Source organism: Arvicola amphibius, chromosome X (assembly GCF_903992535.2).
Source record: "Arvicola amphibius chromosome X, mArvAmp1.2, whole genome shotgun sequence".
Classification (NCBI taxonomy): Eukaryota; Metazoa; Chordata; class Mammalia; order Rodentia; family Cricetidae; genus Arvicola; species Arvicola amphibius.
The window spans coordinates 118,802,679-118,830,465 of NC_052065.1; the positions used below are offsets into that span (position 1 = coordinate 118,802,679).

The following is a 27,787-nucleotide window of genomic DNA, read 5'->3' on the forward strand; positions in this document are numbered from 1 at the left end:
ATCACAGTACTAGAGAGCAGGGGCAAGTGGATGTCTATGAGTTTGTGGCCATCCTGGTCTATAGAGAGAGCTCCAGGACAGACAGGAACACATAGATGCAGTCTCAAATAAAAAAGTTGAAAGGCTGGAGGGGGTCATAGTTGGTTGTTTTTGTTTGTTTGTTTTGGTTTTTCGAGACAGGGTTTCTCTGTAGCTTTTGGAGCCTATCCTGGAACTAGCTCTTATAGACCAGGCTGGCCTCGAACTCACAGAGATCTGTCTGCCTCTGCCTCCGGAGTGCTGGGATTAAAGGTGTGCGCCACCACCACTGCCCGGCTGTAGTTGGTTGTTTTTCACTCTTCACTCTTTGGGGCTCTGCCACCAAACTCCCAAATATATACAAGGAGACTTATTCTTATTTATGAATGTCTGGCCTTAGCTTTTTCTTAATCCCATCTACCTTTTGCCTCTGGGATTTTACCTTTATTTCTATATATCTTTTCTTTCCTTCTTATTTCATGTCTGGAGGCCTCTAACCTCCTCTTCTCCCCCTTTTCTCAATCCTTGATCTTTTCTTTTTCTCCTATTTATTCTCTCTGCCTGGCAGCCCTGCCTATCCCTCTCCTGCCTTGCAACTGGCCATTCAGCTCTTTATTAGACCAATCAGGTGTTTGAGACAAGCAAAATAACACAACTTCGCAGAGTCAAACAAAAAGCCACACAAAAGAATGCAACATATCTTTGCATCTTTAAGCAAATGTTCCGCAACATTAACTAATATAACACAGCTTTAGCTAGTAATTCACAGCAGCGTATAGTTCAATGGTAGAGTCCTTGCCTAACATGTATACATGGTCCTGGGTTCACTTTCCAGCACTACAAACAGTGCCATCGCTACACAAAGCACAGTTGTTCTTTAACAGGCAAAGTCAAAGCCAGAAAGTTAAAGTTCGTGATTGAGAGATACTTTAACTGAACACTTAAGTTGCAACTCTGGGAGGGATGCAATCAAGGATGCCTTATTAGCACACTCAACAAACCCTGAATGCCAGCATTAGTAGTCAAGGTTAACAACAACTAAGTCTGGACGACCTACATCATGTCTCTTGTGCTCAATTGATTTCAGGTTCTGTGTAGGTGGACATGACATGGCTATACTACCTTTCCTTTACAATTCAACCAACACTTTCTGAAAACTGAGAATTTTTATACCTGAGCAAGGGTTTCTCGGGACACAGACTTGTAGCCCTGAAAGTGGCCCAGTGCTGTATTAGTTACTTTTTGGTGCTGTGATGAAGTACCATGACCAATGGTGACTTACGGAAGAAAGTTTTACAGAGAGGTAAGAGTCCGCTGTGGCAGGAAAATGTGGTAGCAGGAATGGCAGGATCAGGAAGCTGAGAGCTGGCATCTTCCAAGGCAAGTTTGGAGCAGAGAGAGCAAACTGGAAGTGGGTGGAAACTCAGAACTCTCAAAGGCCACCCCCCTAGAGACATTCTTCTTCCGGCAGGGCAGTACCTCCTAAGAGTCTGTACCTCCCCTTCCAAACAATGCTACCAGAAAGGGACCAAGCTCTCAAATACACAAGCCAATAGGAGACATTTTCCATTACAACAAGTACTAAGAAAATCATGCTGACTGGTCCTGCTCTTAGAACTTTGGTGACTCCCAGAGAACTGAGGCTCCCAGAGCCCCAAAAGGTGCTTCCCGCATTAACAATCTGTCAGTCTGGCACAGCTTTGTAGCTGCACTTGGAGATGACAGTTAACTTCATTAATGCTACATGGCAAAAGCCAGCCTCTCATATGTTTTTATTAGCTGTATTCTCTCTCTGCCTCACTAAGTAAACTTCATGACAATACGGTTGGTTGAGAAGTTGAAATTTCAAGAGGCTCATTAGTGATGTCACTGAACTCGGTGGATTCACAGAGCTAAATCAAGCACAGCCAAGACAAAAGAGTGCAAGGAGGGCAGGGGAATCTTGGCTAAGGAGTTGCTCTTCCAGGACACAGGAAGGGTCAGGAATTTTTGAGGGAGGCCTACACATTTTCATATCAGAGAGGCACTTTGGGGAGAGTAAGTTTGTTTTTGTGTATGCCCAGTTTTCACATAAATTTTTAGCTGAAAACAAAGAAAAGGATATTCCGAAGTTGCATTAGTACAGGTACATGTCCTTGAAGGTGCCCGCTTTGTTTAATCACTAAGAGCAAGTTAGGGGAGTCCCCCACATTAGAGACGATAGAGATGTTCATAAGCTTGGGAAGTGGGCTTATGCAATGCCGCTTAGAAAGAAACTTTGCCTTGTTGAATGATAGAGTAGAGATCTCAAGAAGGCTCTGGGGTCTTGAACTTGCAGACTTGGGTGGATTGAGGTCCCATTCAGGAAGGAAATCATGGAGCAGCACCACTTTCATCAGCTTTCAGGCATATTGAGATTGAGATGCCTTTTGGGTTGTTGAAACAAAAGTTTCAAACAGGCAGTGATATGGGAGAGTCTTCTGTTTGTGTTGATTTTATTTGTTAATAAAGAAACTGCCTTGGCCCATTTAATAGGCCAGCCCTTAGGTGGGTGGAGTAGACAAAACAGGAAGAAGGAAGTGAGGTAGATGGCTCAGACAACTGCCCTGCCTCTGCTCTCTGGGACAGTCGCCATGCCTCTCCTCTCCAAGACGGACGCAGGTTAAGATCTCTCCTGGTAAGCCACCCCTCGTGGTGCTACACAGATTACTAAATATGGGTTAATCAAAATGTGAGAGTTAGCCATTAAGAGGCTAGAGCTAATGGGCCAGGCAGTGTTTAAATGAATACAGTTTGTGTGTTGTTATTTCCGGGGCTAAGATAGCTATGCGGAAGCCGGGCGAAATGAAAAGCAGGCCTGCCCGCAGCTCCTCACTACAAGGCAGTTGAAAATAATCTACATGTGTAATTAGATGCATGGTCCTAAAATTCAAAAATGATGGCTTGAGAGGCAGCGGCTGGAGAGATACATAATTGTGCCACCAGTTTCAGCAGATGTTATATAATATGATGGGTGCAGGAGATTACTAAGGAAGAGAGAGAACAGCCTAAGATTCCACCATAGCTGCTATTCATTCACACAAATGAAAGTATGTCACTGTAAATTGAATGCTGAGTTAGCACTTGAAATCACAAAGTTTACAGACTTGGAAACACAACAGTTAGAAGAGATTTACAAGTTTTCTCCAAATTTTGTTTTAAGAACCATTTTTGAAGAGAAAGGCATTAAAAAGGGGATTTGTATATTTTTATGATTATTTTGCCTGCATGTGTGTATGTGCTATGTGCATGCATGCTAATGGTACCCAAGGATACCAGAAGAAGGTGTCAGATCCCCTGAAGCCAGACTTACAGATGGTTGTCAGCTGTCAACTGGGTACTGGGAACTGAACTTGGGTCTTCTGCAAGAACAGCGAGTGCTCTTAATTGCTGAGCCACCTCCCCAGCTCCAAGGAGGTACATTTTATGAGGCAGGTTGTTTCTATTGCTTGACTTCATTTCACTTTTTCTTAAACATGATAATGGAGGATGACAGTTTTGACATTTTAGATATTAACAAGTCCTCCTGTGTTGTCAGCATGGTGCTAAGTGATATGAAGAGCAAGAAGTATACGTATAATGTTTTCTCTTGAAAACATTTTAAACGAATTGATGGAAGATTCATCTATAAAAATTAGAAGAAACCAGCCAGTGAGATGACTAAATGGGTGAAGGCACATGCCATCAAGCCTGATGAATTTGGTACAATACCTAGGTCTCACATTGTAGGTAGTAGAACATAAGAACCAACACCCACAAGTTGTCTTCTAAGCATACCATAGCAGGTACATGGCCCCCTCCAATAAATAAATACATGAAATAAAATTATTTTAAAAATGCAAAGACACTTTAATAATTACCTTGTCTGATATTTGTTGTGCTTTATTTTACAAAGCAAAAATTGTGCATAAAAGACTAGTGCTCTTAATGTAATGGATTAAGTAAAATTCTGCAGATCCCCAAGTGGCTGCAATGGCAGAAATGCTGCAGGTCCCCAAGTGGCTTCAATGGCAGAAATGCTGCAGGTCCCCAAGTGGCTACAGGGGGCAGTGGGTCCCCAGAGCAGCCAATCCCAGGCAGGGAGTGCCTGCAGTGGGACAAGAGAGGCAGCGAGTCCCACGAGGAGAGACAGACAGATGGATATGCCACGAGACCACGCCACAGGTCTCAGAAGTTGGCTGGTCCTGGGCCTGGAGCCACACAGCAGACAAGAGACAGAGACATAGATAGGCACGCCATGCAAAGTGAGATTGGATATTTATTTAGTGGGTTATGGAAGGGAAGGGGAGAAGGGGTAAGGGAAGAAGTGGGGAGAGCAGAGAGAAAGAGAGAGACAGAGAGGGGGAAGAGGAGAAGTGGGGAGAATGGAGCAAGGCAGAAGCTGCCTCTTCAGGGGGAGAGACAGAAAAGAGAGAGGAACTCAGGCTGGAAGCTGAAGATCAGCTTGCCTCTGTGGACGGGGGGGGGGGGAAGAATGGGTGTGGCTTGTCTATTAAATGAACAGGACAGACCATTACATTCCCATCTCTTTTTTATAATAAAAAAGCAGGAGGTTAGGCACCACAGGTTAAAGGAATTGGGGCAGCAGATTCTCAAGACTGTTTCCTAGCTTCCCTTTTCCCACCCACGAGACCAGAGGCTCCCTTCCAGGAACTGACTGGTAGCTTGATTTTACTCATATGCCCACAGTCAAATGAGTTAAATATCTCCTGGTTTTGGTGGCCACCATGTCTGGGTGGATTGAAGCATTTCCCACCACTAACAAGAGGGCCCAGACAGTTTCTGATGTTCTTCTCTGGAAAATTATCCCCCAGTTTGGAATCCCAACCTCTCTTCAGTCAGATAATGGCCCAGAGTTTACTTCCCAAATTTCTTAAACTTTGTCTAAGGCTCTTAACATCCCCTGGCATTTTCATATCCCATACCATCCTCAGTCTTCAGTGAAGGTAGAACGAACTAGCCATTCCTTAAAAAGTGTTCTTGTTAAGATGTCATAGGAGCTTCACCATGACTGGGTTAAACTTTTGCCTCTGGCCCTTCTTAGGCTTAGGGTTCTCCCCAAAAGTCCCCTTTCATCTTGCCCTTTGAACTCATGTATGGGAGGCCGGTTTAACTGCTGGCCTCTAACCTAAAACCTTTCCCCTTCCTGACCACCTGATTACTTCACTGTTATCCCATCTTCGCTTCCTATTATAGGATTTTACCAACTACTCATTACCTCAACCAGGTGCCAATTCATGCCCACTGCAGATTAAAATAGGAGATCAAGTACTATTCTCTCTCCCAGACCAATGCCCCTTACCCCATTCCCCTAAATGGCAGAACCCCTTTAAAGTAATTCTTGTAACTCCCACAGCTGCCAAGTTCGAGGGACTTCCTCATTGGATTCACCTGTCCCACCTTAAACCTTTTACTCTTCCAGCTCAAGATGCTCCTTCATATACAGTAACTCAAACAGGGTCCTGCTCCCTTAAGTTCCAGAGGACACCAAGATCAGCCACTCTCTCTCCAGTTCCAGAAAAATAAGTCTCATCATCGTACTCAAGTCTCCCGTGCCAAAAACTCCATATACTCTCCCTCTTCCTCTTTCTCCTATCTGCTTTACCAACTTCTCCACATCTCCAATGTCATGCTTAAATTTCCAGTTAACCACTCAGCTGTCATTGCAGGGTCCATCATTAAACATAGAGCTGGAGGTACAAGGACTGTCAAAAGCCCAGGTAGTAAGAAACAATGAAGAATTTAGGGACATTCATAGCCCCAAACGCCAAAAACTCACAAAACAGACTTTAACATAACAGGTTTATCACTGACTGCAGCAGTGTCTCCTGGATGTTGAGGTAATACCATGATGCTAAAGAGAACAAGTTTTTTTTTGTTTTGTTTGTTTTTTGTTTTTTGCTTCAAGTAAAACAGTAAAGGGTCTAATAATTCCCCTTTCCAATAATTTCCCCTTCTTTTCCTCCCTCCTCCCCACTGTCTTCCATTCCAACACTATATCATCGTAATCATAAGCTTTCAATATGTCTGTAATTTATTTCTTTTCAAACATTTTTATAAGCTCCAGGAAGCCAATTGGACCTACCTAAATGGATCAGACTCATCAAGAATAAGTAACATTTAATTCTTCCCTTATCATTCCAAGTCTCAGGAATCCCTGGGAAATCCCCCCCACCCCAAACCCTCCATCTTCCATCTTGGGACTCTCCTCCCTTAATCACCGGGATCTAAATTTTTTCCAGACTTTTTTTTTTTTTTGCTTTTCCAGTATCTTGCAAGGTCCAAGCTGCCAGCCAGCCAGTTCCACAGAGCCTGGAAAAAAACAGAAAAGTAATCAGCCACCCCAGGACGTGCTCAAGCATCTCAACTCTCTGATGCCCACAAAATCAGCAGAAAGCAGTCATGAGAGATGATGTCCCACTCCCACCCATTGAAGACCCCAAACTCCCCAAATTTTTATAATAAACCAAAGGGTGGAATGTAATGATTTCAGCCAAATAAGGCTGATACTTCTAGTTCTAGGGGTCATGCAGGTGCATACAAGCCCTCAGGCAGAAGTGCCTAATGGCCCCCTGGGATGTTAAAGGGCCCCCCCCCAGTGATCCAGTATGACTCAGCTAAGCCCTTCTGCACATGCGTGAGCCCCATAGCCAGCCATGTCAATCACTTGTGCACATGCACTAGGCAGCTTTTAAAAGCTGGATGCACCATCTTCCTCTCTCTCTCTCTCTCTCTCTCTCTCTCTCTCTCTCTCTCTCTCTCTCTCTCTCTCTCTGCTCACTGACTTCCCCAGGCCTGTACATGCCCCCTCTAATAAACTCCTAAACAAGTTTGTTGTGTGTTCCGTGTTTTCTTCTCATTTTGCGCCAGGTAAATTCACTTTGAGCAATTTCTCTAGCCTATGAATATTTCTCTTCTTTTCTTTTATTCTTTCTCTTTTTTTGAGAAAGGGTTTCACTGTGTAGTCCTGATTGATTATTAACTCACCATTCAGACTATACTGACTTAGAACTCACAGGGATCTGCCTGCTCCTGCCACCTGAGTGCTGAGATTAAAGGCATGGGACACCACTTCTGGCACAACAAGTGTTTCTTTTTGTTTGTTTATTTGGTTGTTGGCTGAGGTTTCTGTCCCACCCGGTCCTGCAGCCATTTAGTCCCAAAGAAACACACAGATGTCTACATTAATTATAAACTGATTGGCCTATTGGCTCAGGCTTATTAACTTTTATAGCTTATATTAGCCCATAATTCTTGTCTGCATTAGCCACGTGGCTTGGTACCTTTTTCAATGAGGCAGTCACATCTTGCTTGCTTTGTGTCTGTCTTCCTCTGTGTCTGGGTGACGACTGCAGACTCACTCCTTCCTGTTCCCAAGATTCTCCTGTTCTCCTTGCCGTGCCTCTACTTCCTGCCTGGCTACTGGCCAATCAGCGTTTATTTAAAATATAAGTGACAGGGTACAGACCATTGTCCCACAGCAGTTGGTTGGTTTGGGTTGTGGTTTTTTGTTTGTTTGTTTGGTTGGTTGGTTGTTTTTCAAGACAGGATCTCACCATGTAGCTCTGGCTATCCTGGAACTCACTCCGTAGACCAGGCTGGCCTTGAACTCACAGAGATCTGCCTGCCTCTGCTTCCTGATTGCTGGGATTAAAGGTGTGTGCCACCACAGCCCCACACAACTGCTTCTTTTTAAATTTTATTTAAAATTTTTTAATTATATGTATGTGTCCATCTGTGGACACTGCAGGTGCCCGCTGAGGCCAGGGTGGAGATAGAGTTACAGGTGGTTTTCAGCACCTCTAGGAATATTTGATTGCCTATTCTGTGAAGACATTTTTCTAAGCATGTGTGATAAATAATCCGAGTAACCCTGCTTTTGTGTTGGCATTTGTTGTATGAGGTCTCCCCCAAAGAGATGAGAGCAAATGTCTATCTGTCCTAGAGAGAACACCGATGACAGAACAGCAGCAACAACAAAAGGATTCCACTCGGGTGAAGCTTGTTGAACTAGGGAGTTTTACAGAGCCGTGCAGGAACACGGATGACTCAAGCAACCACATCACTGAGAAGTCCATCCCAGCATGGCTCACAAAAGTTATATTTCTGGAAGTCCCTGCCCAGTTTGCAGAAGTCTCCTCTCCCCAGTCCAACTGTTTAAGTGTGGTCTCTGTCCTACCCTTTTGACCTTCTCCAGCCTTGTAAGTTTTGTTAAAGCTCGAGTCTCCTGAGCTTCCTTCTTCCCTCCAGGATGGAGGCTTCCGTTCAGAGGAAATAGCTATGGAGCAGCATTCACCTCTGCTGACTAACAGTCGCTTTCACAGTGCCCTGGGGATTCAGTCAGTAGGCAGAGCTGATTGACAGCCGGTATCACTTACATCTGGACCATCGACTTTCCATTTATATTTAATTTCTTCTCTTAGGGCCTGAAGGAAGACAATATACGTGGTGGATTAACATATGAAGCAATTAGAAAATAACATGCAGTGTGCTTACTGTATACAATTAAGTGCTTAATTGCCTTGCGTGACTGTAAATACCACAGGGAGGTAGAAGATTCAAAGCCCAGAGTACCAGGCAGCAGTCTTAGACAGGAGAAAGCTTTCCAAACATAATGGCTGTCACATATTTATTTGAGAACATTAGACATTTATCAGGCCAGCCGTGTGCTAGGATCTTGGGATACGAAAAGCAATAGGATGTGATTTCTTTTCTCAAAGAACCCACTGTCTAGTGGGAGCGGCAGAAGGAAGCAGAGGTAATAAGTTCAGTAAAACAAGGACGATTGTAAGGTAGAGATCTGGGATGAGACCAAACTGGAAGGAAGCCTCACCTAGTCAAGGGGTCAGGGATGGCTCCAGAGACACACAACTGAATCTTGAAGACATCTGGGTGTTAACAGGTGCAAGCCATTAGTAAAACGGTGCTGTAGGGAGTAAGAAGTGCTGTTGTCTCTTCATTTCACTGCCCAGAAAAGCTGGGGACACTCAGTGACTTGTATATAGAATAAGAAAAAAGTGAGCCATGTCGGCAACTCCAAAACCCAACTCTTTTACAATTCACTGAGTGTGTGTGCCCACCTTGGCTAGGCAGGTTCTCCCACATGGAGATCAGAGAATGACGTGTGTAAGCTACTACCTGCCAGGTAGGTCTGAAGGAAACTCTAAGTCCCCAACTATACAGATTACTAAATTTAAATATCCAGGCTAAATATCCAGAAATAGGCTCAACCTGGACTATAGGAGAATTTCTGGAGGTTAGATAAAAGCCAGCATTCCTCAGGAACTTTTGGATCCCATCTGCCAAAAGGAGCTATTTACCTTATTTCTAGAAGAAGGGGACCTATGGCTACCTGTGGCATCTATTAGCATATCAAACTCATGCTGGTATCACAAGAACCTGTTATACATTTCAAACTCTCACCTCCTCCCCTACCTTAAACTCCCTCCAGCTCAAGGGCTTCTGCCCCTCTAGCTCGCTTCCATCCTGTCCCTCCAGCTGCTCATTCTCCTTGTAGCCCTGTGACTCTTGCTGTGCTCTCTCTCCTTGCTCTTCTCTTGATCCTCTCATGTTTTCTCCCTTCTCTAGACCCCTCTATTTGCCCCTTCTTACAGCTAGTCCTGACCAGGTCCATTCTGCGCCTACTTCTCTCTCTGCTCTGGACTCCTCTGGACTCCTCCAAATGCCTCTCTCTCTCTCTCTCTCTCTCTCTCTCTCTCTCTCTCTCTCTCTCTCTCTCTCACACACACACACACACACACACACACACACACATCTGTAATAAAAACCTTTCCATTAACCATACCATGGAGTGGTCGTGCCCTCAGTTTATAAAGTACCCTCCTTTTCCCAGGTGAGTTTGGGGAAATTGAACTCAGTTCAATGAGCTTGAAGATAAGTGCCTTTACCATCTTGTTGGCCTAGGCCTAGTTAGGGAGCTAACTCTTGTAGCTAATATTTATGGAGTTCTTTGGGCCAGAAAATGTGTCAAGATTTTTTTGTTGCTTTTTAAGAATTTGTGTGTGTGTGTGTGTGTGCGTGCGAGCACATATGTGTGCATGTGAAAGCAGCTCCCTCAGAGATCATGAATGGGCATCAGGTCTCCTGAAGCTGGAGTTACAGGCTGTTGTGAGCCACCTAGCATGAGTGCCAGGAGCTGGGCTCAGAGCAGTGCACACTATTAGCTCTTGAACCATCTCTCCAACCCCAAAGATTTTATATATTCTCACAAGACTCTTACAAAAAGTGTTGAAAAAGTTACTCCCACAATCCTCAGTTTTATAGTTTAGAGAAATGATAAACATTGAGAAGCTGACCTTAAATTTACTATTTATGTTCAGTTCATTCCATTCTTTGCCTCCACGTCTTATGATTCATTGGGAATATCAGATCCCTATACAGTTTCTCGATACTCTAGTTTCATCAGTATTCAGCCCTTGAAGTAGTGTAGATCTATCTGCCTGGTCATGCTAAATAACCAGCAATCAAAATAGGGCCAAATCCAGTGATAGCAGCACTTATTAGTGCATAGCCTCACTAAACTATGTGTTTAGGGATGATATGAATGTTATTGAGTGAAGCTCTTTGGGCCTTCGAGTCTTACAAACAGATGAGATGCCTGAGATTTTCTATGTGTTACACTGTATTGGCTGCTGGTCAATGCCTCTCAAACTTTTATGCTCTCTGAGCTTCACAGCCTTACTAGATAAGTGCATAGCCCCAAGGGCGGGAGAAATGGCTCAGGAGTTAAGAGCACTGGTTGCCCTTTCAGAAGACCCAGCATTTGATTCTCAGCACCCATGCGGCAGTTAACACGCAGCTGTGACTCCAGTCCCAGAAGATATATTACCCACTTCTGGCCTCCTTGGGTACCAGATATGATTGTACTGTACAGACCTAACATGTAGACAAACCGCCCATGCACATAAAACAAAGCAATAAAATTTGAAAAAGAAAACTGCAAAAAAAAAGGGAGCTTTAGGAAGCAAGAAATGATGCTTGGTGAAACAAAAAGCTTTTGTCCTTTTCCCTCTGAGAAAAGTTGGAAATGGCTATTTGTACGCAAAAACAACAACAACAACAACAACAACAACAACAAAACTCAGCAACTATAAAGAAAACTCGTGTGTGTGTGTGTGTGTGTGTGTGTGTGTGTGTATGTGTGTGTGTCTTGGTATGTTGCAGAAGTCAGAGAATAACTTGTAGGAGCTGGATCCCTCCTACTAGAAGCGTGGTCCTGAAGATAAATTTTGTAGCATTGGAAACAGTTTCTTTCTTTTGGTGTCTTTGTAACTTTGAGCAGTAGTTACTTAATTGCCTAACAATCTCTTCCTCTGTAAAATGGTAGAAACAGTGCCCATCAGGGCTGCGGTAAAGAAGAAAGGAGATCTGGACAGGTGTCTGTTACACTGTCACATTGCAGACTTCCCTACTCTGCTTTTCAATTACTTCTGCGGGATCATCGCAACATAGTATATTAAGTTCAGCTTCTGCGTTAATTCAGCAGTCTTTAGGGGACCATGGGTCTCTAAATCATTCCTCTGACCACAGTCACTAGTCTCCTGGGCAGTGGCTAGACCAGACTAAGCCTCAAATTGCCAAGCAAGGAATGTGTATATAACCAGGTCCGTTAGAAATCCTAGCTCCCAGGTGGGTACCCGAAGAGCCCCATAGACTGGCAGACTTAGGAATGATGCAAAGCCTTGATGATAAACTTGATGGAAGACTAAAAATGAACGGCAAAAGCTAAGGGAATTATAGGTGCAGAATGTTTGGGGGCTAACACTAGTGGGGAGATGAAGTGGAAGATATGACAGTCACAGAAGCCCTAAAAACTGCCTGTCGTGTTTGTTGGAGAAGAGACATCATCTAAATTATCATCTGTCTTTGTACCCTCACAGAAACCTTGCAAATGGTATTTCTCTTTTGACTGATGTAGAAATTAAGCTCAGAATTTGGTCAGAAATTGCCCAAGCTTTCTTTTTTTAATTAGCTTCACCGCAATGATTCAAATTCGGGCTCCTTTTCTCTTGTACTTCATCTCATACAGAGAAATTGCATGTTTGCTCACGGGGGACATCTACAATATTTAACCCAGGCACTTCAAAATTAAAAAATGAGAAATATAAAAATGTCTGGTATAAAACCACAACTAGGACTGGGGACTGCAGCTTGGTGGGAGAACAAACAAGGGCATAGGTTCAATCCCTGGCCCCACAGAAAATGCAAACAGATGTTAGTTTTACCTCAATTATCAGTTCTATTTCAAGTGGCATTTAAATTAAAGCTAAATAAAAGAGGCAACGCTTCTGTCATGGGTGACATTTGTTTATGAGCTTCCTCAGTGTTGCCTCTGCACAAGAATGCTCCTTCTCAGTCCTTTTCTACTCTATCACGCGGGAGGCAATTGGTGTGTCCTTGGCGAACGAATGGGTGATCCACCAGTGTTGATTCTAGCCAGAAGAAGCTCATAGGTACATAGGCAACTTTAGCTTACAGTCTCCTGAAAAAAAAAAAAAAAAGGAAAGCTAAAGCTATCTTAACTGCCTTAACTGCGAGATTCTTCCTTGTGAGCCTCAGGGGATGTGCAGTAGAAGACCTGAGAAGTTTAAGGAGATACGGTATGTATCTAGACTTACACTTTCAGCATCCCCAGGAGATGACACAGAAAAACATGAAAATAAAAAAAAAACCAACTTTATTTTTTAGCACGTTCCAAAGGTCTCATTTCCATGACTTAAGAACTGCTGGGCATGGAGGAGCAACAGCAGGGGCAAACAGGATGCGGCTGTGACCCAGGAAGGTTCTACCTTACATCACAGAGTGAAAAGAAGATGGAAGGAAGCCTGAGGAGCCAACACAGCAGTCAGAGTGACAGAACTGGAGAACTGTTGTTTGGGGCCATGGAAGATGGAAGAAGATTCAGAGCTGGAGAGATGGCTGGGTGGTTATGAGCATGCGCTGCTCTGCCAGAGACAAGTGTTCAGACCCCAGAACCTAAATGGCAGCTCACACCACCTGTAGGTCCCATTTCAGGGAGTCCAATACCCTTGTCTGGCCTCTGTGGGCATCAAGCACACATGTGGTGCACAATACATACCAGTAGGCAAAACACCTATACGCATACAAAAAAATTAAAGGAATCTTTAAAAAATAACAAAAGATGGAAGTTCCAGGTCAAGTAGATGGTCCAAAGTGCACAATGTAACCAATATGGAAAGAAAAGAAATGAGTCAAGAAACAGGGGAAAGATACATCATGGGCTTTGATCATATTTTTAGTAAATGTGTGACAACAAAATGTAGACTTTTCTGGACGCCTGACCTGTCCTTGAAGATCCAAATCAAAAGAATGCCTCTCAGGGATGTTCTCCCTAGTTTTTCTGGGCGGAGTCCAAAAATCCTTGGAGTGTGTGATTATGTTAGTGAGGTTCACCTACTGCAGAGAAACCCAGTGAGTAGACCAACTACCTCCATTGTTTAGATCGAGAAGCACTTGAGGGCGGGACCTGTGGTTTTTCCCTCTACTTTCAGCTCTTTTATTCCCTCAGTTTTATTTAGATATACCTAAAATATTTGATATATTTAAGTTGTATAACTTGATGGGTTGTGGGGGTTTTATTTCATTTATTTTTTAAAATTTATTCATTTTTATTTTCTGTATTTGAGTATTTAGCCTGCATGTTTGTCTGTGCACCATGCTCATGCCTAGTATCTTTGGAGGTGAGAAGGGGCATTGGACCCCCTTGAACTGGAGTTCTAGGTGGTTGCGAGTCAACGCGTGGGTGCTAGGACTTGAACCCAGGTCCTGTGAGAAAACAGCAAGTCCTCTTAACCACTGAGCCATCTCTCCAGCTGCACATTATTTATTTTTGAGTCAGGGTCTCGTCGTGTCGCCGCAGCTAATTTGGAAATCTCAAGGTCCTGTTTCCTGGAACTCCTGGGAGCAGGGGCTGCAGGTGAGCGCCACTACTCCCAGCCTGGGCTTGCTGTTTTAATTAGTAATTATGTCGTCTTGTTCCCTTTTAAACCTCTATCATCTGCCATCCGACTTGCCATTCAGAAAGGAGCTCTGGAATGCCCGTTGACTAGGTGCCTGGAGAGTAAGTAGATGGATCTCTTAAGAGCAAGGGCAAGCTAGAGCAAAGCAACTGGTGCTCCAGAGCAGAGCGAGGAAGTCAGGGCTTCCAGGACCAGGGAGAGGTGGCGCAAAGCACAGCTCTAGCCGCTGAGATCAGCTGCTGAGATCAGGACAGACAGCTCTGTCAGTTTTCGCGGCTGCATCAGAGGATGGGGGTACCGGATCTTAGCTCAGACGGTCCTTTTGAAAGTTAGTCGTGAAGTTGGGGCCTCTGCTGAGTGTGAAGTACAAAACAGAAGCAGTAACTGGAGCCTGATGGGGAAGACCAAAGAGCGTCGGTGGGAGTGCACTGGTGAATCACTAGGAGATTGGTGGTGTCTTTGTTATATCCCCAGGCACTAAGCAAGTGATAACAGGCTGTATCCATCAGTCCTGATAATTGGGACTGACCTACCAGACCTAGGCCCGAAAATAACTGAATCCACTGATAACTGTCCTTGGAACTCTGCATTTCTGTCTCACTGTCTGAGGTACTCACTGCTAACATCTTCTGTTGTGACCATTTGTCTTTTCTTTACTAGACTATAATCAGTTGGAAGGAAAAGCTGTGTCTTCCTCATTATTGAGTTGTAGCTCACCACAGTGCTTTATATGCATCAGGCAGTGGACGGCCGCCTCAGGCATGCACCTTTATCAGATTGTACTGTATTGGTTTACTTGACAGCCTTGGTATTTTCACCCTGAACTCAATGGGCTTGTGCTGGATTCATCTTTGTTTCCTTTCGGTTCGGAACTTAGTTTTGCAAGCTTTTATTGAATTAAACTGTGTTCAAATAAGTGTACGAATGAAATAATGAATTAAAGTCAATAAAATATGGGCGGGGGAGAGGGGTGTCAAATAAAAAAGACTACACACTGTTTAGCCACTGCCTTTTCTTTTACATCTGCGTCATTGTGAACTTCAATAAGCCTGTAAAACTTGGTGGAAGACCTATGATTTACATACAGTTTAAATGGAATACACATTGTGGATCTTCTTATGCAAATCTCTGATCACTCCCTGGAGCGAAACTGGAGGCAAAGGGCAGGGGAAGTAGAAGTAGATTATCTTTTTTTCTTCTTTGTTTTGTTTTTTGAGACAGGGTTTCTCTGTAGCTTTGGAGCTTGTCCTGGAACTCGCTCTGTATACCAGGCTGGCCGCAAACTCATGGAGATCTGCCTGCCTCTGCCTCCCGAGTGCTGGGATTAAAGGCCTGGGTCACCACCACCCAACATAGATGTATCTTTTAAGAGTGAAGGCGGAGTAGATGTATCTCTTAAAGGTGAAGGTGAGCTAGAGCAAACCAACTGATACCCCTAAGCAAAGCCAGTCAATCGGAGTTCCAGAGCACGGGAAGGGTGTGATTGAAAGCACAGCCTTAGTTTCTGAAATCAGGACGGATAGCTCAGAGCGGAGCTAGAGAAAGGTTCCTTGTAGCTAAATGATTGATTTGTAGGCCCTCATTGGGTTCCATTTGAATGAATCAATTTTAGATCACTATGGTTACTGTTTTCTTGGGCGTTGAAATTTAAGGTTGACCTTGAAAAAAAAAAGGTTGATGAAACACTATGTAAAAAGCATTGGATCCAGAATGTAAATCCACTCCCATTGCAGGAAAAAGTCATGTGAAAGACATCGTTAAAGGCTCACTGGTTTGTGACATTTTTTTCTGTTCTTTCTTTTTTTAAAAAAAATGGTTTTTCTCTCACAGAGGCCAGCAGAAGATAACAAAAGTTGACCCTCATAGAAGGTATACTATGTCCCCAGGCATTCTTCTCCTGTGCTTTGCATAAATTAACTCATTTCTCACACTCTTTTGAGAGGGATACCGTTATGTTCTCCATTTTAGAATTGACAAGTCTGAGGGACCAGAGGTAATACAACGTGACCAAGGTCATGGAGCTAAAAGTGAGGGTGCTGAGATTCAGTAAGACTATGGCTCCAGTATGCCAAAAAAAGAGCGCCGGTTTAGGTCTTTGGTTCATCTTTGTGGGTTATAAAGGAAATCACTCGTCTTAATCACTCGTCTTTTTTGACTACGACAACCCCGGCATTTACAAAGAGCCGGCTGTACACCAGGGACTGTAATACAATGCTTCAGCCGCATCTTTATTCTTCCTCACAAAAAACTTGGGAGGTTATTTCATCTTCATTTCCAAAACCAAGAAACAAACAAACAAATTAAGGTTGAGCGATGAAAACGATTGGCCCGAGGATTGCCGTACGAACGGGAAAATTACAGTGGAAGCTCTGTCTTTGCGAGCAGTGAAATCAGGCGAAAGGAGGACCCCACAGGGATGCCTGGAGAGTACAATGAAATAAAGGATGTAAAAAGGCCTTGAAGAACAAGTGCAAGGGCTAAGGCCTGTGCATTTGAGTCACTGGAAAACCGGTTCCCCAAGACCTTGTCCCAGGCTTTCTGGCCCCAACCCAGCGCCTTCTCCTCCCAGTGCCCAGCTTTCTCTTCAAATTCCTTTCTCAGTCTCCTCTGATCCTGCCCCCAAAGCCTCAGCCGAGCGGCAGAACGGAGAATAGAAGGTACGCGCGCGAGCAGGAGGCGGGGCCGCCGCCCCAAGCCTTTTGGGGGGGGGGAGGCTGGTCTGCGCGCTTGCGCTGTACTTAGGCGGCTTCAACCGCCCCGGCTTGGGGGCCAATCAGAGTCCCCGGCGCGCTTGAGACGTCTTAACGTCCTGTGGGTCGTGTGCGTAAGGAGGGAGGTAACGTAAGGGCGCTCGGCGAGCCTGTCTCTCCTCGAATGAAAGGAAACAACCCCCGGCGACAGAACCCCGCTCTTCAGCAGTGCCGAAGAACCGACGCCCGCCTTCCTCCTCTCCCCTCGTGGGCGCTGTCCTCCCGTCGCCCGCCCATCGGGCCAGGCTGGTGAGTTCCCCGCGGGAGCTAAGGGCCCCCCATTCTCTGTCTGGCGGGAGAAGACGAGAAGGATGGCGGTGGCCAGGCCGCCGCCCCTGCCCGTTGTTACGGGGGTACTCGCGGTGGTCTCCTTCATTGTCAGGGACCCCCAGAGGCGGCCGCGCTTTGTCGGTGCTCGCTGCAGAGGCTGGCGACCTAGTGCCTCGGGGACGCTGAGGGACACTCTAGGCGGCAGTCTGGACTTCGGGGGAGGGGGCTTCACATTAGAGGAGGGAAAAACTGGGATGGGGGGTTAAAAAACTCTATACTGTTGCTTTAGATCGTTTTAGGGGTAAGGAGGGTGACTCCTAGTTTCGAAGTGTAAGAGAAAAAATGGTTAGGATGGCTTGAAGCTGAGCCCTACGGAATGAGGGGGAGAAAAAGAAAAACTCCCGGGCGAGGGGAATCCGGTGAAAGTGATGGATAAGGAGATGCTCTGGAGTAAGATCCTTGGAGGACGAACTCCTGGAGGAGGGAGGGGTGAGAAGAAAGTGCTACGATGATATTTTCCTCAATTCCAGAGATTTGGCCAAGGACAATCGGTGGGGGGGGGGACGACCCCCGACTATCTGGTTGAAAGGAACCTGCTGAAGTGTTGGAAAAGAGGATAGTTTTTCGAGTTTATCCAGCTCTTTGGTTAGAGGGAGATCTAGTGTGTGATGGGGAATAAATAACGGAGAGAGTCCGCTCTGTTACGTGTCTGGTCCTTTATTACATGAGCGAACAGCACGGCATTCTCTTACAATTTCTCTTCGTTTCGATATTCTGCGTGAAAGTGAAAAACAAATCTTTTAATCTTTAAAAAGCCTTTAATTTTCCTCTGGTTCCTACGTAATATCAGGTCTTCTTCATACAGTTCAAATTTTTTCACTACCCTTTGGCTCGAAACAACTGGAAAATTCCTTTAGTTTCCTTTTGAATAACCGCAAAAAGCAGTGCGAAGCATGTAATAATATCGTGCAACCAAATTCAGGTGCCCTTCCGGTACATCTCTTATTCGTTTATTTCTCTCCTCTTTAACTTTCCTGATAGAAAGGCTGTGTTATCTTTGGAGGATCACGCTTCTATCTGTACATTTCAACTGGCTTGCATGCGGAAGGGATTTCGTCTTCCGGAACTGCAGTTTTTGTTTTGTTTGTTTCTTAGTGGAAAACGTTCTTTTCAGATACCAGCCATTGAATGAGCTCTCGAGCTGGTTCTCGAATGCCCTCCTTGGTTGTCCAGGTGATTTTCTACCTTGGTGCGTCACAGCATCTTGAAAAAACAACAGAAATGCATTCATTGTTTCAAGCTGTGTGTTTCTCATACGTTTAAACAACGTATCCCATAAAGATGTTGTCTCTTTCTGCTTTAGACATTATCTTTCTTCAAAAGGAAAGGTCTCATTGTCAGGGGAAAGTATTGAACTTTGAGCTGTGCCTGCTCTTGAAAATCTTTAAATTAAAACGAAAGCGCTAAATAGATGTGGATGATTATGAACCCTATAGTAGTGATGCTTATGAATGGCCTTATTCTGCTTAACCCGAGACCACAAATGTGACAGCAGTAGATAAAAATCTGTATTTTTATGATAGACAGTTTGCTGGGCGTCATTGTTTCCATCATGGTCTCTGCTGCTGCGTGTTTTAAGAAGGCAGATGTGAAAATCGGCAAGCTATGCACACATGCATTATTTGAATTTTAGTGGAAAAATCCAATTACTCATTGCATAGCAGGGTAAAAATTTAATCGTTTGTTGCACATTTATGTGTTTCTGCTCACTTTACAAATAAAATATAAACTAATTACCAGGAAATAAATGAATATTTTAAAATGCAAAATTAAGCATATGTTTGTTCTCCTTTAGATTTTGGAATCATTAATATCTAGAAAAGCAGGTTCTGAAAATTAAGATGAACAATGATACCTGTTTATTAGTAAAACGAGACAATATTTAATAAGAATAGAATGGGGGTACGATTTCAGAATCAATTTTGGGAATAAAGAATGATTTTTCCCTCTAGGAATTTTGCTTAAGTCAGTTTTTTTAAAAGCCAGTGCTAGGATTGTATAGGGACGGCACATTAAAGATATCTATGAAAATTAGATTTATAATGTACCATCCTTTCAGCTGGCCTGGATGACCTGGAGAAATGCTGAATACATCATGGTGACTTCACAGTGCCTATTATTCATTGCACGGTAGTAGAAGAAACTCATTTAGAACTCCAGGAGCATATCTGGGTGCTATTTATGAATCTTGGTGTTTTTGCATAGCTGTAAAAACTGGAACAGCTATATTTTTCATAAAGCAACTGGACACATACTTGCCTGAGCAAATGCAAACACACTTCCCCTTTTGTTTCTTTTGTTTCTCTGTTGTCCTTTTTTTAATGCTAAAAGATTAGCTACCTATTTTCAGTCTGTTTCACAGTGTTCTGAAATCAGTACTAATTGAGAAGTACCCTGTGGCACTTGGGAGACTGAGGCATTTAAATTAGAGATAGCATTAACAGTTTGTTAAACCATCAAAGCAGAGACTGCAAGACCTTTGAAGTCTTGTTCAAAAGAGAATACTGGATGTAAATTAATGAGAAGAAATGTTTTCTTTGTGGCTTCCCATTACATTACATCGAGATGATCCACGTTGAGCAGCTCGGAGTGGTTGTAGATACTGCATCACCTTGCTGCTGCTTGCCCTGGTGGTGGTGAACAGATGCTTCTCAGTGCTAACGACTGCCATGAAATGTTCAAATATATATAAGTGGCAATTTAATAAGCTCATTTGAAGACAGAAGTTTGAGATTCTATTGATTGTGATGTATGTTATGGCAACCTGGGCCTAAGCTGCTTACTCCCATTAATTGGGCGAATTATACAAATCAAAACACTGATTTGAAATTTGTTGAATGATGGCATTGAATGATCTGTGTTAAGAACGATGATGCAAATCTGTAGACTTCTGTGTTACAGTTTTTCTTCCCTTTTTTGGTTTGACTGCAAAACCTATAATTATAATCTGATCAGCTGCAAGACTCATTCAGAAGAATTTTCCTTCCACTGCACAGTATTGCTAACTTATGTATAGAAGGTACTGCATGTAGAAGACCACTGTTGGTTTGGCTTTTAATAAACAGACAGGATAAATCTCAGCCAAATAAAATGGTTTAGCAAATATTAGGGTCCTAACGACTGTATTTTTGGTACAATATTAGAAGCTTTAGTATTTTATTACATGGAAAAGGAACAGAATAGCAAGGATCTCAAGTCATAAACATTATTTTCTTAAATTTGAACTCAATTTCAAGTGTTAAAAGTAGTTGTTTCAAAGTTACAGTTAATTTTGCTTCTAATACTTTATCATGTGAACTGGAAGAAAGTAAGCAATTAAATCAGTTCTCAATATTTTCTAGTTTAATTTGTAGTTTTCAATTGTTCATAGATCTTTATCATTCTGTTTCCTTGATTGCCATCTACCTATACTTGAAAGAATATTTTTTTATTAATTACTAGCGTGTCGTGGTTCAGTGCGAGCCTGGACTATAAATTATTTCTCAGGACCAGAGGGGAGGCCTCATACTCATGATCTTTTGCCTGAGACTCCTAAATGCTGAGATTCTAGCCACGTACCACTGTATGTAGTAGCTATGCTATACATTCTTCTCCGCACAAAAGTAGTTTTATCCACATGGCTCCTAATTGGAACTCATTTTGATTTCTCTCACTCTAGACTTGATTGCATTCTCTATTTCCCCCTCTTAATATATATTACATATGGAAGGCATCTTGGGCTTTAGTATTTAAACTAATGTTTAAGTAACTTTTAAAATCTAGGTCAGACATTAAACTACTTGCATGGAAATGTATAATGTCTAAATGAAATTAACCATTTTGTTGCCATTCTTATTCTCTGTAGCATTTCTTGAGGATTAAAGTGGCATTCTAAAAGCAGTTTAAAAATCATGTCAAGCTCAGTTGAACAGAGAAAAGGGTCTACAAGACAGCGCAAATGTGGCTTTTGTAAGTCAAATAGAGACAAGGAGTGCGGACAGTTGCTAATATCTGAAAACCAGAAGGTGGCAGCACACCATAAATGCATGGTGAGTATGTTATCAATCAAGAGACTTCAACTGTTCCTGAGAGAGAATCTTAAGAACACATTAGTATTACTGGATATGAAAGCAAAAATGCTGTTAAATTTTTAAGAAATAGTTTAATACTATGCAATGTCATTTTAATAGAAAATTCATTTTTAAGTTTAATGTTTTATTCATTGTCTTGATGTAATTATATATGAACCTTAATGTTTCCAAATGTATTTATAGCTCTTTTCATCTGCTTTGGTGTCATCACATTCCGATAATGAGAGTCTTGGTGGATTTTCTATTGAAGATGTCCAAAAGGAAATTAAAAGGGGCACAAAGCTGGTAAGTTGGTATTTCTGTCTCTTGAGCATAAAAAATATTTTAAACTCACAAAGAGGGAAATTGCTTATCTTAAAGTGTACTACATTGTGAATTTTAGATAAATTTAAAGTGTGGGTTCTTTTTATTTTCTAGCCAGTAAAAGCCAAAGCTTGATTTGTGTATACAACTCAAGCAAAAGGAGTGGATCGCTATCTGTACTATTGGAATATTTCTTCTTCAAAGGAAAGTCTTAAAGGCTGTGATCACTTACAAAACAGATAGTTCACGTAATTTGCATGTATCATGTTTTAGAATCATCATTCAAATATATTTTTCATAATTCTGGTATGTATTTCCTTTTCATCATAAGATTAGTGTGGATCATCACAAACTAAGGCGGCAGTGCCTCCTCAGCAGGAAAAGGATAACTTGCTAACAAAATACTATTCTGTGGTTTGGCTGTATGACATAGCATTTATGACTTTGGATAACTTTGGTGAATTTTCCAGGAGTTTTCCGAAGCTGCGCTAGAGTTATGTTCCTGTAGTTATCTTCACCACCAGTAACCAGATTGGCAGGATGGTATATTTCTCCTTGGGAAAAGTAGCATCATTTCCATTGGTATTTACGACACACGACTTACCACACAACATTTAATTGATTGACAGGTTGCTTTCTCTTTGACTGTTTCTCTTGCTTGAGCTCTTTATTGAAATTATATCCATTGTTGTAGTAAGATCTTAACTGTGAACATATCTTATCATTCCAGCCCTAAACTGTATGTAATAATAGAAAAGATCTTTTTTAATGTGGTTTTTCTTTGGTGGTTTTATATTACTTCATAACTGTAGTGTACTGTTTTTGTTTTTTTTTTTAAAAAAAAAAAAACAGAATACCAGTGTTATTTCATGGTCCTTAAAACAAATTGAGATGCAACAAGAAATGCTATTTACTTAAAATTATTGTTGTGGCCGGGCGGTGGTGGCGCACGCCTTTAATCCCAGCACTCGGGAGGCAGAGGCAGGCGGATCTCTGTGAGTTCGAGACCAACCTGGTCTACAAGAGCTAGTTCCAGGACAGGCTCCAAAGCCACAGAGAAACCCTGTCTCGAAAAACCAAAAAAAAAAATTATTGTTGTGAACCTTATTGCTTCATTTATTCTTTGTCATTAGAAGTAAAAACCCTTTCTCTTGATGTGTTAGAGACTGCACCACTTAACATGCCTCCTGTAGTCAGACAGGTATGGTATTGGCCCCTGATACTGAATGAAATAGAATTAAGAAACTCAGTGCCTTCTTTTTTTGCATGTTACATGAAGCAGAAGTACACATCTGTCAGTATTGCTGTAGTTAATCTAGATTCATTGAACCTGTTTGTAAAGAAAATACCAGAACGTGATACAAAGTTTTACTATTAGGAACTGTTTTGTTTTGAATGTGGGGTGTTAATCTGTTAATCCCTACCCCCAGGTATAGTGTGCTATAAATAACTCAACTTGTTTCTTGATCTAGTGAGTGGGATAATATTAAGGGTTAAAAGCCCAGAAATAGGAATAGACTTGGGCTTGGATCCCAGCTCTGTCACTAACTGGGTGACCCTGAATATATTATTTACTTCCCTAGCCATGTATCCTTGTTCAAGGGATAATGAACACAGTTGCTCCACAGAGTTATTATTAGGATTAAAAGAGCATATACAGGACTAAGTATGGTGCTCAGCTAGTAACATAAGTTAAGATTTGGTAAATGCTAGCCACCTCTGTAGTTATTCCTTAGAGAGAAAAGTAAGATTCTGCTAATATCATTGAAGACTTCCGAAAGCATGCTAGGCAGAGAAGTCATGAGATGAAATATTTTTTTGGTGCTTGAGCTAGAACCCACAGTCGTAGAGATGGTAAGCATGTGCTTACTACTAAGCTACTTCTCCAGCCCTGTAGCCTTTTTCCTGGGTAATTCCCACAGACACATTGATGTTACCTGAGACAAGTCATTAACATACTTGTCTTTTTGCCACCTATCAGTAGATATTGTTTCACCATCCCATACTAGACATGAACAACAAATAGTTATAAAAGGTAGAACTATTTCCCATAGGCTGGTGGCATAGCTCACTGGTACAATGCATTTAAAGCTTGCACGCTATTGCCAAGCATTAACTCTCTAAGAACTATGACTTATTTCAAAAGCTATTTGACACCATGGGCATCTTGAATTGTGGAATAGTTACAAAAGAGGAGTGTATCAGAGCCCAGACAGTTCTCTTCTTCCTTCATCCAAAGTGGTAGAATTTAAATTACTTATGTAGTGAATTGGAGAGCAGCATTTGTTTCACCTTGAAATAACTTTATGAAAATTAAAATTTTTGTTTTTATTTTGTGTGCATGAGTGTTTGCCTACTTGTATGTATGTATATATGTATGTATGTGCACTATGTGCATGCCTGAGGCCCATGGAATCCAGAAGAGAATGTCAGATTCCCTCAATATTGGTAATATTAATATATTAATTTACTTCCCTAGCCATGTATCCTTGTTCAAGTGATAATGAACATAGTTGCTCCTGAGAACCTGGATCCTCTGAAAGAGCAGCAAGTACCCTCAACTACTGAGCCATCTTGATAGTCCCTTAAAATTTATCCTGATACTTACTTTTATTTTTAATTATGTGTATGTCTGCATTTGTGTAGGGTTATGTGCATATGAGTGCTATGGAAGCCAGAAGAAGACATTGAATTTCTTGGAGCAGGAATTATAGGCAGTTAGGAGTTGCCTGATACACACACCGGGAGCAGAATTTAGGTCTTCAGCAGAAGCAGTATATACTCTTAACTGCTGAACTTTCTCTCCAGGCTCTGAAGTAACTTTAGCTTTCAGTTTTTTTCTTTGCTTATATTGTTTTCTTTTTTATGAGGTATACTGCCAAGTAACCAAAATTCTTTATTTTAGTTTTCTTTACTTGTCCTGGTGTAGATTGGTCTAGGCAATAAAAGGACTACAAATCAAATAGGAAAGAAAATTAAAAAAATAAAGATTTTTACATATCTAAACTACATATAAACCAAGTAACTAGTGTCCCTGGTCAGCTTTTTAAGGCATTTGATTCTGTGAACCTTTCTTCCCTGGCTCAAGGTCATATGCATTTTGAGATGAAAAGGGTCACGAAAACCCACTGAAAACAAAAGCAAGAGCCCAGACTCCTGAGTAAATTCATGGCAGATTTTAATCAGTACCTGGAGTTGCTTCCAAAGGTCTCCATTTGCCCCAGGGAAAAGTGGGTGCAGGTGGCTAGATGGGAGTCTTGCAAAGGTGGGAATACAGCAAGAAGTATGTGCAGGTATGTGAGTCCTTGCAGCCATGGGCAGTTCTTCATGATTTCCGTATCAGCTTCAAGGATCAGAGGGGAAAGCTATTTTCTACGAACATGTTCATCTTTTTTCCATTATCTTAAATATATAGGCCCAAGATGTATGAAGAGAAAAAGAAAAAACTTTTTTGTAGTTTAGTCATTTATTTTTCCACAATGATTTCCAGTTCTTATTGGAGCTGGTACCCTGCGCCAGCTATGCTTTATTTTTGAGCTAGAGTCTTCTGTGTCCCAAGCAGGCTTCAAACTTACCATGCAGTTGAGGATGGCCTTTGATTCCTAATTCTCCTAACTCCTCTTCCCAGGTGTTGGGATATTATAGATCCTATACTCACCTGTAAAATTTATCCTTAATTCTCTAGCCGTATAGAAAAAAAGCTATTAGTTATCATTGCTTTTTTGAATTTCTTATGAGGAGACACTTGAATGTGGTATTTGAAGAATGTATTCTTTCTGAAGCTACTTGGTGAGATCACTAAGATTTACACTGAGAGTTACTTTTACTAATTGGTACCTTGTCAGATAGATCACAGATGTCAAAAGAATCCAGGAAGTCATGTAGTTCACCTTCCTTATTCCTAGGCAAGATTACCTAATCCCCCAAGATGATCTGCTCCTCTGCTCTGTTCTGCTGTTAGGAAATTGTGATTCTACTCAAGTGATATGAAACAAGAACAGCAAAATATTTGAGAAACTAATCCCTTTGTAATTCAAGTATGTCTCTTAATTTCTATGTCTGTCTCCATTAAAGAAATACTTATGGCTTTTTCTACTTTTACTTAAAAAGAATCCTTCCTATATACAGCAACCATCCCCACATGATTCCCAAACTTGCCTATTTTCAGATTAGAATTTTTACCACACCTCATGAACTCCCCTGAATGTTTTACATTTTTTATAGTAGTAGAACTGGCTGACACTCATTGAGGGCTCAGTATGTGCTAAGGGCTAGGCTAAGTGTTTTAAATACACGATCCTAATTAATCTTCACAATCATACTTCAAGAAAGGGTTCATTCTTGCCTTATGCAAAAGGAAGCAGGCTCAGAGAAGCAAAATAACCTGAATGTCTGTGGCCTTAGAGCTAGCATGTGACAGACCTCAGATTTGAATCCAGGGCCCGTACTCCTAATCACAGGTTATACCAACTATCCTTTCAAGCTGCTTCACGTCAAATTACATTTTAATAAAGTATGATGATAGTTTTCTAATAAAGATTGCTGATTTTAGTACACACTCAGGCTCCTATTGCTCAATCTTGCTTACTGTTAGAATAGAACCTTAAATACATCCTAGGTAAAAATGATCTATTATTTCAGAGATATTTTTGTAGGCTCCGACCATAAGACAATTTATTCTATATAGTCTTTACTCAGTAGCAAGGGAGTGTGATGCACTGCAGAGGTAGGGTGTCTGTATTTATGATCTAAATAGATATCTCCTAATGTGTGTGTTCCTTCTTTTTCAGGGGGACTCTTCCCTACTTAAAATGTTAAGAGTTCTTTCTAGAGGCAGTCAGCTATAGGAATGAATGTAGGGAATGCTGTGAGCTTTACCAGATGAATTAGACTTGAGTGAGAATGGTTACAGGTAGTTTGGTTGGTTGGTTTTTGGTTGTGGACCAAAAACCTGTAGACCAGCCTGTAGACCAGGCTGGCCTGGACCTCACAGAGATCCGCCTGTCTCTGCCTCCCTAGTTAGTGCTGGGATTAAAGGCGCGCACCATCACCGCCCAGCTGTCTTCTTTCTTAATGCTAGCTTGTGTCAAGCTTTCATCTTCTCATTTTCTAGTAAACATACCACTGGCACTTGCTTAACTGCTTTTAACAGCTACTGCCAGGCTTGTGAGATGGTGCAGCTCTGGTAAAGGTGCTTGCCACCAAGTCTGACAACCTGAGTTTGATTCCCGGGAACCACATGTTGCACATGGTGGACATGGTAGAAGGTGAGGACCAATCAGTCCTCCATTTTGTCCTCTGACATTTGCCTCTGTGTGTGTGTATGTATGTATGTATGTATGTATGTGTATATATGTGTGTGTGCGCATGAGTGCATACACCCACATGCATGTATGTACACACACACACACACACACACACATTTAAATTTTTGTTTTTCAAGACAGGGTATCTCTTTAGCTTTGGACCCTGTCCTGGAACTAGCTCTTGTAGACCAGGCTGGCGTTGACCTCACAGAGATCCACCTGCCTCTGCCTCCTGACATTTAATTTTTAAAAAATCTAATGTTACTCTCCAAACTCTCCAGAGACATTAGCATCACATTGAGAAATCCTGTCTTAATGTACCTTTCCCAGTCTCTTCTTTCTTGGGTTTCCAGGCATCCCCTCTATCCTTCTTTACTACTTCACAAAAGTTCTTTTTGTGTGGCCCAGCCCAAACTCATGCTTGTGTCCGCCATACAGTACAGCACTGTATGCTTTGTAGTGGGAACACAGGGGCAAGCTTTTCTTCCATGGTGAACTGTGGGCTCCAAGAGAGTTGGGACTGTGTTCTCTTTGCCTAGCGTAGCATCACATAGCACATGGAAACATTTGGCACAGTGCTTTCAGTTTTCTTTGTGCTCTGTACTATTCTAACAAGTAAGTGGGCACTGATCAGTCCTTGCATCTCAAAGAGGAATGGGTTTCGATTGGAGAAAGTGGGAAGCCTTTAATAATGGGTTAGGAGGATGTGAGTTCCTGGCAAGCTTGGGCTATAGAGTAAAACCTTTTCCCACAAGAGGTGAGCTTTTGAAATGTGTTCACTAGGAGAAAGTCAAAGGCGGAAGGGGGACTTTCAAGGAAGAAGTGTTTGGAAATATTAAATGAATGCCACATGCCAGTGCTCCTTAAGTAGTGTGTGTGCTTGTTTAGCATTTAGTAAGGATTGTATGGGGGCAAGATGCCCCACCTGGTTTTTGCAACAGCAGGTGTTGTGACTGTTAGTGCTACCTAAGTTCTTTTAACCGTCATCCCTC

General features: G+C 42.2%; 1 protein-coding gene across 1 annotated transcript in view; it reads left to right on the forward strand.

Moving 5' to 3' along the window:
• Nucleotides 1-16,864: 16,864 nt before the first annotated feature.
• Nucleotides 16,865-27,787, forward strand: part of Phf6 (PHD finger protein 6) — a 43,026-nt gene continuing 32,103 nt past the window's right edge. Inside the window, exons 1-3 of the mRNA XM_038317340.1 lie at nucleotides 16,865-17,035; nucleotides 20,961-21,144; nucleotides 21,370-21,471. Coding sequence (XP_038173268.1) covers nucleotides 21,007-21,144; nucleotides 21,370-21,471 — 240 coding nt within the window. The 5' untranslated portion in view covers nucleotides 16,865-17,035; nucleotides 20,961-21,006. The remainder of the gene's footprint in view (nucleotides 17,036-20,960; nucleotides 21,145-21,369; nucleotides 21,472-27,787) is intronic.